General features: G+C 36.0%; 1 protein-coding gene across 1 annotated transcript; it reads right to left on the bottom strand.

The window, feature by feature from the left end:
• Positions 1-2,628: 2,628 nt before the first annotated feature.
• On the bottom strand, positions 2,629-13,182 carry LOC124358977 (translation initiation factor eIF-2B subunit gamma-like). The gene is made up of 4 exons (XM_046811271.1): positions 13,039-13,182; positions 8,182-8,411; positions 4,837-4,940; positions 2,629-2,768 (listed from the first exon to the last, which is right to left on the bottom strand). The coding sequence occupies exons 1-4, from the start codon at positions 13,180-13,182 to the stop codon at positions 2,713-2,715; spliced, it is 534 nt and encodes a 177-aa protein (XP_046667227.1). The 3' UTR covers positions 2,629-2,712.
• Between the last annotated feature and the right edge of the window lie 546 nt (positions 13,183-13,728).

Below are 13,728 nucleotides of genomic sequence, written 5' to 3'. Positions count from 1 at the left end.
TCTCTGTGTTGATTTTTCTTTTGGCAAACACAGTTTTTCAACAGACAGCAGCAAACTTCACACACATTAGGCTCGGGGGCCTCTTTCTCAGCAAATTTACAAGCGGAAGAATCATAGCAACAGCAAAATCTTTTTAAATGACAATTCTTATTTGTGTGGTCCGAGGGATTCTGACAAATCTTTTCACAATTTTTCATGCATTTTCCAAAACACTTATAATCTGTCATGATTTATTACGTACTTACTGAACATTTTTGGTGAGGAAGGATGTGATGGGCAAAATTCCAATAAGTGTACCAGTGAAATTTTCAAGGAAAGTGTAACCAAGCAACAATGAAGTATAATTTTTAAATTTCTTCAGTTTAAGTAAATCTATAAAGTATGCAAGTTTTTAAATTTGCTTTTGACAAATTTCAACACATAATCATCCTTATAAAAGGGATTTGGTGAATAGATTTATTTTATGTAACAACTTCCCACAAATCCCATATTGGAACTGAAAGAGTATACATCATTCTGAGTATATACAGCCAAAGTGGTGATGGCTAGACACTGGTCCACAATACTGCCATGGGGTGACAGCTTACCACGTACAGTGAATGTGTTAAATTTGGACATCCTAATTATATTATACATGGAAAAGTCCCTTTGTTTGTTTGTTTTGCTTTCACGCTATTACCGATTGTACTGAAATTTTACATGGGCATTCTTACAGTCCCTGGGATGAATATAGGCCTATTCTTATTTCAAAAATCCCTCCGAGCTACACCCCACTGGTCTTTTAAAGAAGCGAAACAGCCCATCTTTGTCTCTAAAGTTGTGAAATATTAATCCTTCCCTCGCGGAATTTATCTTTCAATTTTGACTCATAACGTGTAATTAACTTTACAATTTTTTTCTAGATTTTACCAACTCTAATTTTTTTTTAGTTAGTGGTGGCTATTAGGAATAAAAAAATAATACAGTATCACAAAATAATCAGACCCCTATATTTTTTTACAAATTTTAAAAATGTACATAAAATTGAAAAACAACCTTTTTACTTGAATTTCTAAAAATATTTTCAACAAATATAGTAATAACAACAAAATAAAAAGATAATATAATGCTAAATACAACAGGAACACGAACAGTAAGTAAGGAAATATGGCAAAACGGCGTTAAACACTAAAATATGCCGTGCCGGGATATATCCGTTTACCGCGTAATGGTTCACCGCAGACTGAGGCAAAATCACGCCACGAGGGACAAAGCCACGCCCTCCCACCACTGCGATGTGCCAATGAGGTTCAAACTGTAACATCTGCTTTTCGGAACAAGTATTCAACACTCCCTTGAACTCTAGCGGATTCCACGGCAACTACAATTTATTAAATAACACAAAATAGACTTTGAAGGATATATCCGTTTACTGCATTTCGGTCAAAATTAGGTACGGATATATCCGTTTGCCGCGTGGGAAGGGTTAATTAAAAGGGCATGTCTAACATAATCAAGTTATGTGTGAACGTTGTTTGTTATTTCCAATTTGTTTACATTTATAGTGAGTAAAGTTTCTAAGAAATAACGATTATTTTTCATATCGTTTTAGATTTCAGCGATTAGGTAAGTATTCATTTACCTCAGAAAATATCCTAAGACAGGATGGTCTGAATTTGACTACAAAAACCCCCTTTGAAGCAGTTGGCAATAACAATGCTAGATGATAGTTCGCTGCACTCTGCTATTGAACTAATATACCAATTCCAGCTCTAAATGCTCTAAAATATTGACAATATTTTTCAGTTTAAAGAAACAAACACTTATATAATGTCATTGATAATGTACTTTTAGCTGTACATGTTTAGCAAATATGTGTCTTTTGTATTAGATATAAAAGACACTGATACTATTTTAACTTTTACTATAAATTTGAAGACTGATATAAAATCCATCTTAGTTCACTTTTGAAAGAAGTAGGCTTCTCTGATCTGTGATATATATTTTCTTGATCAAGAAACAAGGTAAAAATCAAGTATGGAACAAAACCTACTAAGAACAACGTAAATTACAATGGCCAGAAATATACACTTATATGTATTTTCTTGATTGTGGCAACAAGGCAAACTCAACATTGGTGTAGGAAATATAATTCACTCGAACCAGCAGTGGTCATACACGAGCAACACCTACTGGATTGCGTGGAAAGCAGTGGGTAACTGCTAACAGTGCAGATATGAGACAATGTAGTTTAACTTTTACTATACATATAAAGACGATTATGACACCTATCTTAGTTGTTTTTGACAAAAGTAGGCTTCTCTGTGCTGTGTATGTATAATATATTTTATTAATCTGGAAAGAAGCAAAATCGGCTATGGAACAAAAAAAAAATAGGATCGGATTAAATTTCAATGACCATAAATACACACTTTTAACATATTTTCTTGATCGTGGGAAAAAAGAAAACTCAACATTGGTGTCAAATACAATTCACTCGAACCAGAATTGCTCATACAGGTGCAAAACCTATGGAATTGTGTGTGAAGCTGCTAGTTATACTTATAACAGCACCTTTAAATTCTTAATTACAGTAATTGATAAAACTCTATGACAGGATATTCACTATAAAGGTTTTTGTCAGACAGCTACAAGGTAATAAAACTTTTTTATTCTATAAATTTTTACAAATCATCGTACCCTAGATGCAGTGTCAACATAAGATGCAGATGGTTACAGGATTTCAATGAGATGCTCATCATCTGTCAGAACTTCATTGGAATGTTTTTCTGAAAAACAAGAATAAAAGACTGTTCATAAAATGTAAGAAGAAACTCATGTTTATATTTAGTGTAATATATTTTTTTCGAATTAAAAGCATTATTTACTTTCACGACATTTCCTAAGGTAAACAAACCAAACAATTATACAATGTTGCAAGTCATTGTCCTTTTAATGGCGCCAAAAATACTAATTTTCACGTTTTGTTGCAAACATTTAGTACGCCATTGTGTTTTCCTACCTTTGCCTTACAGTATTCAAAACTGTCCATATCACCAAGCAGCACTCCAAGGTTGCAGATAGCTTGCGTTAGGTTTGCCGTAGTTTGTCCTCACAACTCGTAAGGCCAGTACAGATGGCTGTGCTACTCTCATTGGCAGTTCGGTGGCCATACTTGTTGTATGCCTCCCCAGATCGGAATTACTTTTCAGTTTCCTCCTTGTATTTGCATAGTAATTTAAAATGTTTTAAGAAGAAATTAAAAATAATTTAAAATTTGTTTTAATGAATCTTTCTAATACAAAGATAAACATACATTTGGCAAATTTAACTCTTATACGTATATTGTTATCAAAGATATGTAAATAAAATGTTATAAAGTAGGCTTTTAAAGTTATGTTATATTTTTCATTTTTCTCAGCTTTAAATATTTTTACGGAATAAAAATTTTAAAAATACATGCCTATGTGTAGTCAAGAATAGTTAGCACACATTTCAAGTAAAATTTCCTAGGTTTCTACTCCTTTTATCACTTTCAGTGTACACGCCCACTACGCATTATTTGTCTTATTTGCAAAGTCAATGTTTAGAGAAGAATTAAAAATTAAAAATTTACTACTTTTCTTAAAAAAGTTATTTAAAAATAAAGCTCCTCGATAGGTTTCAGCACTCTCTATCCATTATAATACAAAGAGAATATTAGAAAAAAACCGTTATGTTTAGTGGCCAGTGATGGTCAAACGAGCTATGGACGTATTATATCTTGGACATACGAGCTGAGATAACATTACAGCAATAACTAATCCGTACTTCCGACAAAATGGTGACGGCCAGTAGAGCTGGCCATACTAGCTGCAAGGACAAATTGTAAATACTGCCTTTGAATGCGTATGGTTAACCCTTTTAGTGCCAAGCATATTGGGCAGGTCACATCACATAACACCGGGTTGTCCTGTCAGGCGTGGCAGCATAGCCGCTAGGTATGTCGCAGTAGCGCCAGAGTAATTTTACGAATTAGACACACATAGATATAAATCGTTCTCATTACACTAAATTTTATGATAAACTAATGATTTTGACCTCATTTTTTTCGTTATTAATAGGAGAACAATGACATGTAATGGAATTTATGAAATTTTGATCTGTTATAATTGTGTACCTTTAAAAGTTTTTCATACTTTTCCATTTTATGTGCGTAAATTAAGAGCTCAATAAATGCCTGAAAAATATTTACTCAACAAACCTCTGTATTATAGTGTAATATATTTAATTGAGAAAGACCTGTGAAAATTTGGTAAAATAATACACACAGTTCATATATTATTTATTAGTAAACAAAGTACAAAACTGACTTTTACCATAGAAACGCATGTCGTTAGATAAAACATTTTAGTGTGTATTGTTATTTTGTTTAAATATTATATGAATGTATATGGAGTGCTACTTGCTATAGTACATTTTACATAAAATGCATTAATCAGTACTAATTTTATTGATATTAGTTAATAAATGGTTGTGTACTGCATGAAAAATTTTTAACAGTACCCCCTCAGAGCCTTTATTAATGTTGAGAGCCTAAATAAAGGCTCTTGGCGTTTCACCACCAACCTAGTTTGAGTCTAAATAAAGGCTCTTGGCATTTCACCACCAACCTAGTTTGAGCCTAAATAAAGGCTCTTGGCGTTTTATAACAACAGGTTGAGCCTATATATAGGCTCTTGGCACTAAAAAGTTTAGAGTTTCCATCACTATCTTGAACTTCTGATGACATTACCATCCCAACTCCTGTCTTCGAGGTCCAACCTGTGGAAGAGGTGAAGCCCTACGCAATATTGATCATTAGGCTACATCACTCACCTCCACTAGGCACTATTTGTCGACTTCCAACCAGACAATCCTTTAGGTCGCACCCATCCTCAACAACAGCCTCATCACAGAGAATACAGTTGACCACCGCACATCTGTAACAGTGATACCAGCCTGTAGAAGAGCATTTTTTTGATTACGGAGAACTAATTACAGTCTTATTTATAAATTCTTACATTGTGCCGGTTAGACCCACACAACATTCAATTCGGCCATTCCTCAGACAACCGCAAACCATAACAGCTGGTGTCTTTCCTGCTCAAAATATTAGGTAGGGTCTCTAGAACTAGCAAAGTCGTAATACTTGACCTATCTTACTCCCTAACGAAACGGCAAAGTAGTAATGTATGACTCATTAAATATAATTTGCCAATTATTTAGTAGTAGTTTTATCAATGGCAGTTCCATTATTTTTTTATACATTCACTTTTAATAAGGATCCGACAGGGCCTTACTGAAATCGTGTCGTCTGTCTGTATAGCAATAACTCTTGATACAAAGGTCCTAGAGTCTTGAAATTTGGAGCTTGGGTTCCTCTTAGTTCAATGAAGGACCCTATTGATTTTGAAGTCAAAGAGAAGTCCGTCTCTCTGTGCAATGACTCTTGATAGAAAGGTCCTAGGGACTTGAAACTTAAGTTCCTCATGGTCCAAGGAAGAACCTTATTGGTTTTAAGGTGAAAAGGTCCAAGAATCTTATTGGTTTTAAGGTCAAAAGGCCTGAGGACAGTCCATCTATCTGTGTGTCTGACCCATCTGTGCAATAATACTTGATAGAAATGTGGTAAAAACTTGAAAATTGGTACATGGGTTCCTTTTGGTCCAAAGAAAACAAACACCTGTTTATTTTGGGGTCAAAAGTCAAGAAAACAATCTGTGTCTCTGAAAGTACAAGAGAGTACTCTCAAGAAGTACTTCAGAGAGTAGGGACAAGTGTAGGATTAAGCTAGATGGTGAGGCGATAAGGGTTAGGGAACAGTTAAGATCCTCTTACTTGGAATCGAAAGATTTGCCTTCTGTCCACCCCCTTAGGCAAAGATATCTTGGCCTCAAGAAGTTGTATCGTAAGCTTATTCTGAAACTCAAGTCTGATAGTGTGGCTAAGCGGCTCAGAACGTCATCTAATAAAACCAAAACACTTTGGGGGATCGTTAATCAGAGTCAAGGTTCACATGACTTTAAAAAGTACCAAAAACCAGAAATCAGGAATAATTTAGGAGAGGTTGTTAATGATCCCTCAGAAGTGTGTAATATTTTCAATGATTATTTTCTTAATGTGGGTGATAAGTCCAACAAGGTTCCGCCTAATATTAGCTCTTTTGCCTTGAGCACATGTCCTCTGAATTCGTTTTTCTTGTCGCCTACTAATCCTATGGAGATTGCTGAGTCAGTTCGCAGCCTAAAATCAAAGAATTCCACTGGTTTAGATGGAATATCATCTGCTTTGTTGAAAAACGTAGTCTTAGAGCTGGCAGAGCCACTCAGTGAATTGATTAATCATTCATTTTCAATGGGTATATTTCCTGACTGTTTGAAACTCGCTATGGTCACCCCATTGTACAAGAAAGGCTGCAATGTGGACTGTTCAAATTACAGGCCGATTTCTGTAGTTTCAACCTTCTCTAAAGTTATAGAGAAAATAGTATTAAAAAGGCTTTGGAGTTTCCTACAGCACAACAAGCTGATGTTTCAACATCAATATGGGTTCACCCAAGGGAAAAGTACTGTTGACGCAATGTTCTGTGTCGTGCAGAACATTGTTGATACTATTGACTCGGGTAACCGGTCTAGTGGCTTATTTTTTTATTTAACTAAAGCCTTTGATTTAGTTGATCACGTTCTTCTTCTAAATAAATTGTCTATCATGGAGATTAGAGGTGTCGCACTTCAGTGGTTTCAATCATATCTGGTCAAAAGGGCACAGTTTGTTAAGGTTAGTTCTATTGATGCGTCAAATAACATCTGCAATAGTTTTTCCACGAAAGGAACTATCAGCAAGGGCGTGCCCCAAGGTTCAATTTTGGGCCCTGTCCTTTTTTTAATCTTTATCAACGATCTTTGTAAGGGCTTAACTGTGCCAAACTTGTGCCTATATGCAGATGACACGTCACTAACGTTTTCTAATTCCTCCAGAGATCACCTGGAACTCGACACATTCTTAGAAGGGAATGCACTTGTTAATTGGCTTGAGCAAAACAGTCTTCAAGTAAATGTCTCAAAAACTACACTCATTGAATTTTTAATTAACAGCCATTCAAGCAAAAGTTTGCTCAGTATTCATTTGGGTGATGAAGCTGTTTTCTCAGAATGCTCCGTAAAATTTCTTGGCCTTATTATTGACTGCAATTTGTCTTTCCATCTCCATATAGAGCATGTATGTAGGAAGCTGAGTCAGGGTATTTTTGTGCTCAGAAATCTGGCTCGTTTCGCATCAACTGAAATTCTTACTGCTACTTATTATGGCATCATCTATCCATTCATATCTTACGGGGTTTCCATTTGGGGTTCTGAAAGCACCAAAACTAAGTCTGTGTTTAGGCTTCAAAAGAAAGCTTTAAGAATAATTTGTCATGTCCCATCCAGAAACCTCATGTGCTAACCTTTTTTCCTCCAACAAACTTTTAACTTTTCCTTCCATTTATATTCTGGAAACCTTATCATTTCTTCATAAAAACTTTCACCTTTTTAATAGATTTTTTCTGACTCACATGTATGGAACAAGAAGTAAACCCAGATGCATTATGAATATCCCGCCACACTCCACCTCATTTTTTGAAAATCATTTAAAATATTCAGCAGTAATTCTTTTTAACAGTCTTCCATTAAGCTTAAGATTAGTCCGAGATTACACAGTTTTTAGAAAAAAATTGAAATGGTTGTTGATCGAGAAGGCTTACTATTCTGTTAAGGACTTTTTAGCTGATAAGATAGTGTAAACTTGAAAAAGTAAAATTATTTTATTGAGAGACATTATTATATTTTGTTATGATTTGTTGACTTGGCATATACATTGTTAACTCTGTCTACATGCTGAATAAAGAATTTGAATTTGAACCTTTTGAAGACACCAATGATTGGATTATTTTTATTTTGTTAGTCGTTTAGGTAGCAGTTTATGTGCTGCACTTCTTATATATCCTGTGTCGCATTCTCTAATGTTAGTTTATCCAACAACTATTGGTGGACATTGGTAATGGAGGATTCCATATTCAAAGTCCATTAATACACACAAACACACCATTGTCAAATGGAATGTTACATTCCCAGTGTCTTATCACTGAACATTCTCTTACACTATACCTAACAGCATAACTAAAAAAAATAAAACCGTACTCACCCTTCACCGATGCTGGCGCCAGCCATGAGGATGCTGTTGAAGACCCTGGTACGAGGTCTGATCGTGGTCTGCGGTCCAAGTACGGAGCCCTTGACCGCGGTACGCTCGGACACCACTGCTCGGTCGCCTACCAGACACGATGGATCCAGCTGGTTGCTAGCCACTGTGGCTGTTGAGGCGACTGCAGCTATATCCTGTCCCCCTGATAGTGCTGACCATCGCTCCACAATCTGTTCAAAGATTACTCTTGGAGACAAATTTAAATTACGTACATTCAGATGATGTTCAATCACAATCATATAATTAGTACAACAAAATTACTAAGTTCAGTAACAATTTGCATAGATAGTTACATGTAAAAATGTGAAGTTCATATGATAGGATAAAAAGGCAAAACTAAAATACTGTACTTATAAAACCTTGTTTATTTAGAATAACTGAATTGGAGTTGTATAAACAAATCGTTATAATATACAAAATAAATAACACACAAAATATTGCACGTAAAATATTTTAAAAAATACATACTCAAACTATGATGTTCTTAGTAATCAAATCAAATCTTTAATTGCTCGCAACAATTTGTTCACATTGTATGGCAAACGTCATAATTATTTCTAAATTTTAAACTCTCATACCACACAACTACCACATTCAAACTTACATAATTTTTCATACATTCCAGTCTCATTCATCCTTCGCCAATTTCAACCCACTTACAGCGCTGGAGTCAGTTATCGAATTGGGCGGTCTCCCAGTTAAACGCCAGAAACTCGTCAACGCTGTAGAATGCCTTTGACACCAGAAAGCGCTTAAGACGAGCTTTTGACGCCTTGGGCGTTTGGGCGTTTTTCATAGAATTTGGCAATCTGTTGATGAAGTGAACACCTGCCTGTGAAGGCAAGTGCTCATAAACTACCATTCTGTGTCTTCCAGTTCGGTAGTTATCTCTGCCTCTAGTCTCATACCCGTGTATGTCACGTCCCCTGGTAAGGGCACATTTAGACAAACAGAACAAAGATGTTTCTAAAATGTAGAGACTGGGCAAAGTCAACAGTTTCAAATTTTGGAATGCTGTCCTGCACGACTCTCTGAAATTCAACTTTGCGATAATACGAATCGCTTTTTTTGTAATTTGAACACCCTCAGGAAATTATTGCCTGCACAGGCCCCCCACAACACTACCCCATAGGAAAGGTGAGAGTGAATTAGCCCATAATATGCCGCAATCAATACTTGACTGGGGCAATACCGGGCCAAGGACCTCAAAACATATATTCCTGAGGACAGTTTGGTACACACATGGTCAATGTGGTTATTCCATGTCAACCCTCGATCGAGGAGTATTCCAAGGAATTTTGCGGAGTAGACTTCTTCCAATATGGAATCTGCCAACATGACAGCTGACCCACACTGGGAGTCCACTGGGCGCAGTGCGAAATTTAGCACGTTGGATTTCGAAGAATTTGTTTGAAGGTTGAGGCTATTGAAATATTGAACACAATTGTTGATATCGACAAAGGTTTGTAGTTCCAAACCTTCTTGTGAGTTATCTCTGAAACAGAGAGTCGTGTCATCAGCATACTGCACGATTTTCCCATGCAGCAGCGATGAATATACGTCGTTGACATACAACAGGAAAAGGATTGGGCTGAGTATAGAGCCCTGGGGAACTCCATAACTCAGTTGCATTGGTTTGGAAAATTGGTTTGAGATCTGAACCACTTGAGCTCTCTGACTTAAAAATGATTTAAGCCATAAGAGCGGCACGCCTCTGATGCCATGAGATTGTAGTCTGTCAAGCAGTACTTCATGGTCAACGCAGTCGAATGCTTTAGAAAGGTCAAGGAACACACTTAATGTGTGATCCTGACGTTCTAGCCCCTCTACAACCATATCAACCAGACTCACCACTGCGTCTATTGTCGATTTATTTTTCCTGAATCCAAATTGGTGTTCAGAAAGCTGGTTGTTTTTATTTAAAAAGTAAAGCATTCTCGCTAGAAAAAGTTTTTCAAATATTTTGCTTAAGATAGGCAAAATTGAGACGGGCCGATGGTTATTTATTGAACAGGGGTTTTCTTTCTTGAAAATTGGATGCACTTTTGCAATTTTTAGGAGTGAGGGAAAAACTCCTGAGTTAAAAGACAAATTGACTAATTGAGTGAGTGGTTTTACAATATGCCTTGAACATTTTTTTATTAACCACATGGATCTCAATTCTAGATCATTTGATTTTTTGGCTGGGAGTTCTTGAATAATTCTATCGAGCTCTTCCTCAACTACGGGAGTCAGAGCCATTGAGGCTATTGGGCTCTGTCTACGCGTGGGGTTCCCCTGTGGCATTGATGGAAGAGGGCCCCATCCACAAGCAAACAGACGCAAAAAAGCCGTTAAACTCGTCGGCAACCCTCGAAGCATCACTCACAAGTGTGTCCCCAATTTTGACTGTGATTTGCTTAAATTCTTGATGTTTATTGTTAATGATGCCCCATACAGTTTTGGAAACGTTTTTTGAAGAAATAATTGATTTTGAGACATCATACGCTTTTGCAGCTTGGATCACCTTTCTGTAAATTTTTTTATAATTTCGAAAAAAGATTTTGAACTGTTCATTGGCTGATTTTTTTGTTTATTTCAGAGAAAAACTTGAGTTTTTCTCTCGAAACCAGAATACCTTTGGTGATCCAAGTATTGTTTACCTTCTTTGGACGAACTTTAACCGTTTTTGTAGGGCAACAGGTGTTGAGGTGGAAACTCAAACATTCATTGAAAATTTGGAACTGCTGCTCTACGGGATGTGACAAATTTAGAAAATTCCACTCTTCTTTTGAAAGGGAAGCGTTGAGGAGAGCGATATTTTCTGGCCTTGTGTCTCTTATTGTTTTGATAGTTTTTTGGTTCTCTCACGATTTGTTTTCCACTAATGACAGCCTCTTGGCCATAGTGGTCCGAGATAGCTGTGTTGACCACCGACACTGTGACATTTTCAATGTTCGTAATGATATTATCAATAGCCGACTGTGTTGTGGCCGTCACTCTCGTTGGAGTTTTGACCAGGAGTTCAAGGCCAAATGACCTCAGCCTTGATCGACTAGTCGCTTGGTGGATGGATGGTTGCTGTCCATCGCATCCACGTTGAGATCTCCCATCAAGACGTAATCGTATTGATGATTAGTCAGGTCAGTTAGTAACGCTTCGAATTTTGAAAAAAACTGATCTTCATTTCCACTGGGAGACCTGTAAATCCCTATCACAATTAATGTTGACCTGTTAGTTTGTACTTTGATCCCAACTACTTCGAAATCTTTCGCGGTCGTTACTTTGATTGGAAATTTTGTGAAAACTAAATTTTGTCTCAGAAAAATTGCTACACCACCTCCTTTGGAGGTCTGGCGACAGTACGCTTCTGCCAATTTGTAATTTGGAATTTTGCATAGTTCAAGGTTTTCGTTGTTAAAACCGTTCTCGGTTACAACGAGAATGTCTGATTTCAGCTCCTCACACATCAGCTGAATTTCATCCAATTTGTTGGTTGCGTACTGAGCGTTTTGGTGGAGTAGTCTTAGGGAACCTTGAACATGTAATTTTTTATGTGTCTGATTTTGCCGATTTTTGTGTATTATTCGTACATATAATTATCAGTCAGTAAAATTATAGAAATTGAAAAATCAGACTAATAATGGTTTTTTATTTAGAATAAAAGAGGTTCCTCATTAACATTTATCTCCTCATCACTTTCACTTAAGTTATGAAGAATTATATTTTTGTCTTCTTTATTGCTCACAGTATCAAAATTGATCACACTTGAGAATGAAGTGTTCATAATGTTAACTACAAGTTCATCAAAATTTGGATTGTCTGGATTAGCTATCGTAACAAACAACTACACTACAACTCAGTAAAAACAAACTAAACACCATTAGAATAACAACAGTTTGTTTCTAAACCGACGAAAACTTTGCAAACACACATGATTTAGCTGAACATGTCTATAGGCGCATACCGAGTCACAGAGCATTGCTGGTGACCATTGCTTTCTATCCGACTTTACACATCAACAACGATAACAAAGTACTTAATCTAGTCCCAACAGTCGAAAGAAACATCGACCTGCTCTCTTAAGGGTGATTTTAGAATTAATTCTTCACCATTTCAAAAGTAAAGCTATCTGCATTTAAAATATGGTCAGTTCCTTGTTTATAGTCAATATCAGCATTAAAAATATCGTCAGTTCCTAGTTTATAGTCAATATCCCCATTTAAAATATCTTCAGTTCCGCAAGGACAAATATTCTTTGGGATAGGAATTTCCCTCCTTTTAAATTACCACATTACAAATTTTAGAGATTTTCAGTAACTTACATTATACTTACAAAAGGTACAACATTTCCATCTTAAAAATCCATTCCAACCTAATGGAACATATCTGGATGATTGGGTCCTATCAGGATAGTAATTTTTTGACTGTTATCTGAGCATTGTCATATAATTATGGAAGAATAATTCATCCTTACTACCATCTTTCATAAGATAGTATGTAAGTACTACGTTATAATTTTATTAATTTGCTTTATTCCAGAAGCATCCTGAGCAGAAATTTGTCAGGAACTCATTGTTTACATATTTGTCATCTCACAATCATTTAAATGATCCCATTTATAAGGCCAAAAATGGGATGATAACTTCAAAATACAATCAAACCAAATATCTTAATACTGTAATAATATACTTATTCTGAAAATGTTCACTTGCTAAATATCACCTCTCCAGTTACATGGGAGGTAGAAAAATTAATGATTAGTCAGTCGATCAGAAATTTGTCTTTTTATATGAAGGCAATCCCCATAGCATTCACCTCTCTGTTCATCCGACAGTACTCTGGTAGAGTGTTGGCCCTAGTAGCGAAGGAGGTCTCAGGCGCGATGAACGCGTAGCAACGCACTTCATCTCCATGGTAGGCGCCGCTCTTGTCCCCATGGTGATCGGTGAAATTGGACATGTCCTCTCACCTTTAGAGCCAGCTTCAACTCTTCAGCCATTTCTACTAGTTCTGTAATTAATTTTAAAACCCATTATCAATCGTCCCAAATTTTACACAAGACATTATTTTGACTCTGCACCCCACTAATAAATCCGTTAACTTTTCTATAACGCCAAGGCAATTAAAAGAATTTTGTTTCTTTAAGTTCAAAGCTATTTTTTATTACAACCAAATTATAAAAGGTAAAACAAACAAAAAGAATAAAACAGGGCATTTTACTTAAAATTAGCATATTTATTGATAAAAATAAGAAAATTATTTTCAAAACTGTTTATTTAAAATAAATTTAAATCTCATTTACTGAAAAGTTTAATTACATTTTACTATAAAACAAGGTAAATATTTCAAACTAATCATAACACTACCACACGATGAAGAACATTAACGAGATACGTAGTAGATGCACAATCGTGACAACCGAGGAAAAGGAAAACAGTAATACAAGACACGCCACGAATATATTTGGTTATGGCTCTGCAGGAGACGCAGAACTGACGAGCAGGT

The sequence above is a fragment of the Homalodisca vitripennis genome, chromosome 4 (assembly GCF_021130785.1).
Source record: "Homalodisca vitripennis isolate AUS2020 chromosome 4, UT_GWSS_2.1, whole genome shotgun sequence".
In the NCBI taxonomy this organism is placed as follows: domain Eukaryota; kingdom Metazoa; phylum Arthropoda; class Insecta; order Hemiptera; family Cicadellidae; genus Homalodisca; species Homalodisca vitripennis.
The sequence above is the reverse complement of the archived record's forward strand: the minus strand, read 5'-3'. Positions and strand labels throughout refer to the sequence as shown.

Coding starts and splice junctions, on each gene's coding strand:
- LOC124358977 (XM_046811271.1), bottom strand. CDS start 13,182: ATGTCCAATTTCACCGATCACCATGGGGACAAGAGCGGCGCCTACCAT. Junction 8,412..13,038: donor ACTGTCGGATGAACAGAGAG/GTGAATGCTATG, acceptor ATCTTTGAACAG/ATTGTGGAGCGATGGTCAGC. Junction 4,941..8,181: donor GGCGCCAGCATCGGTGAAGG/GTGAGTACGGTT, acceptor TCACTGTTACAG/ATGTGCGGTGGTCAACTGTA.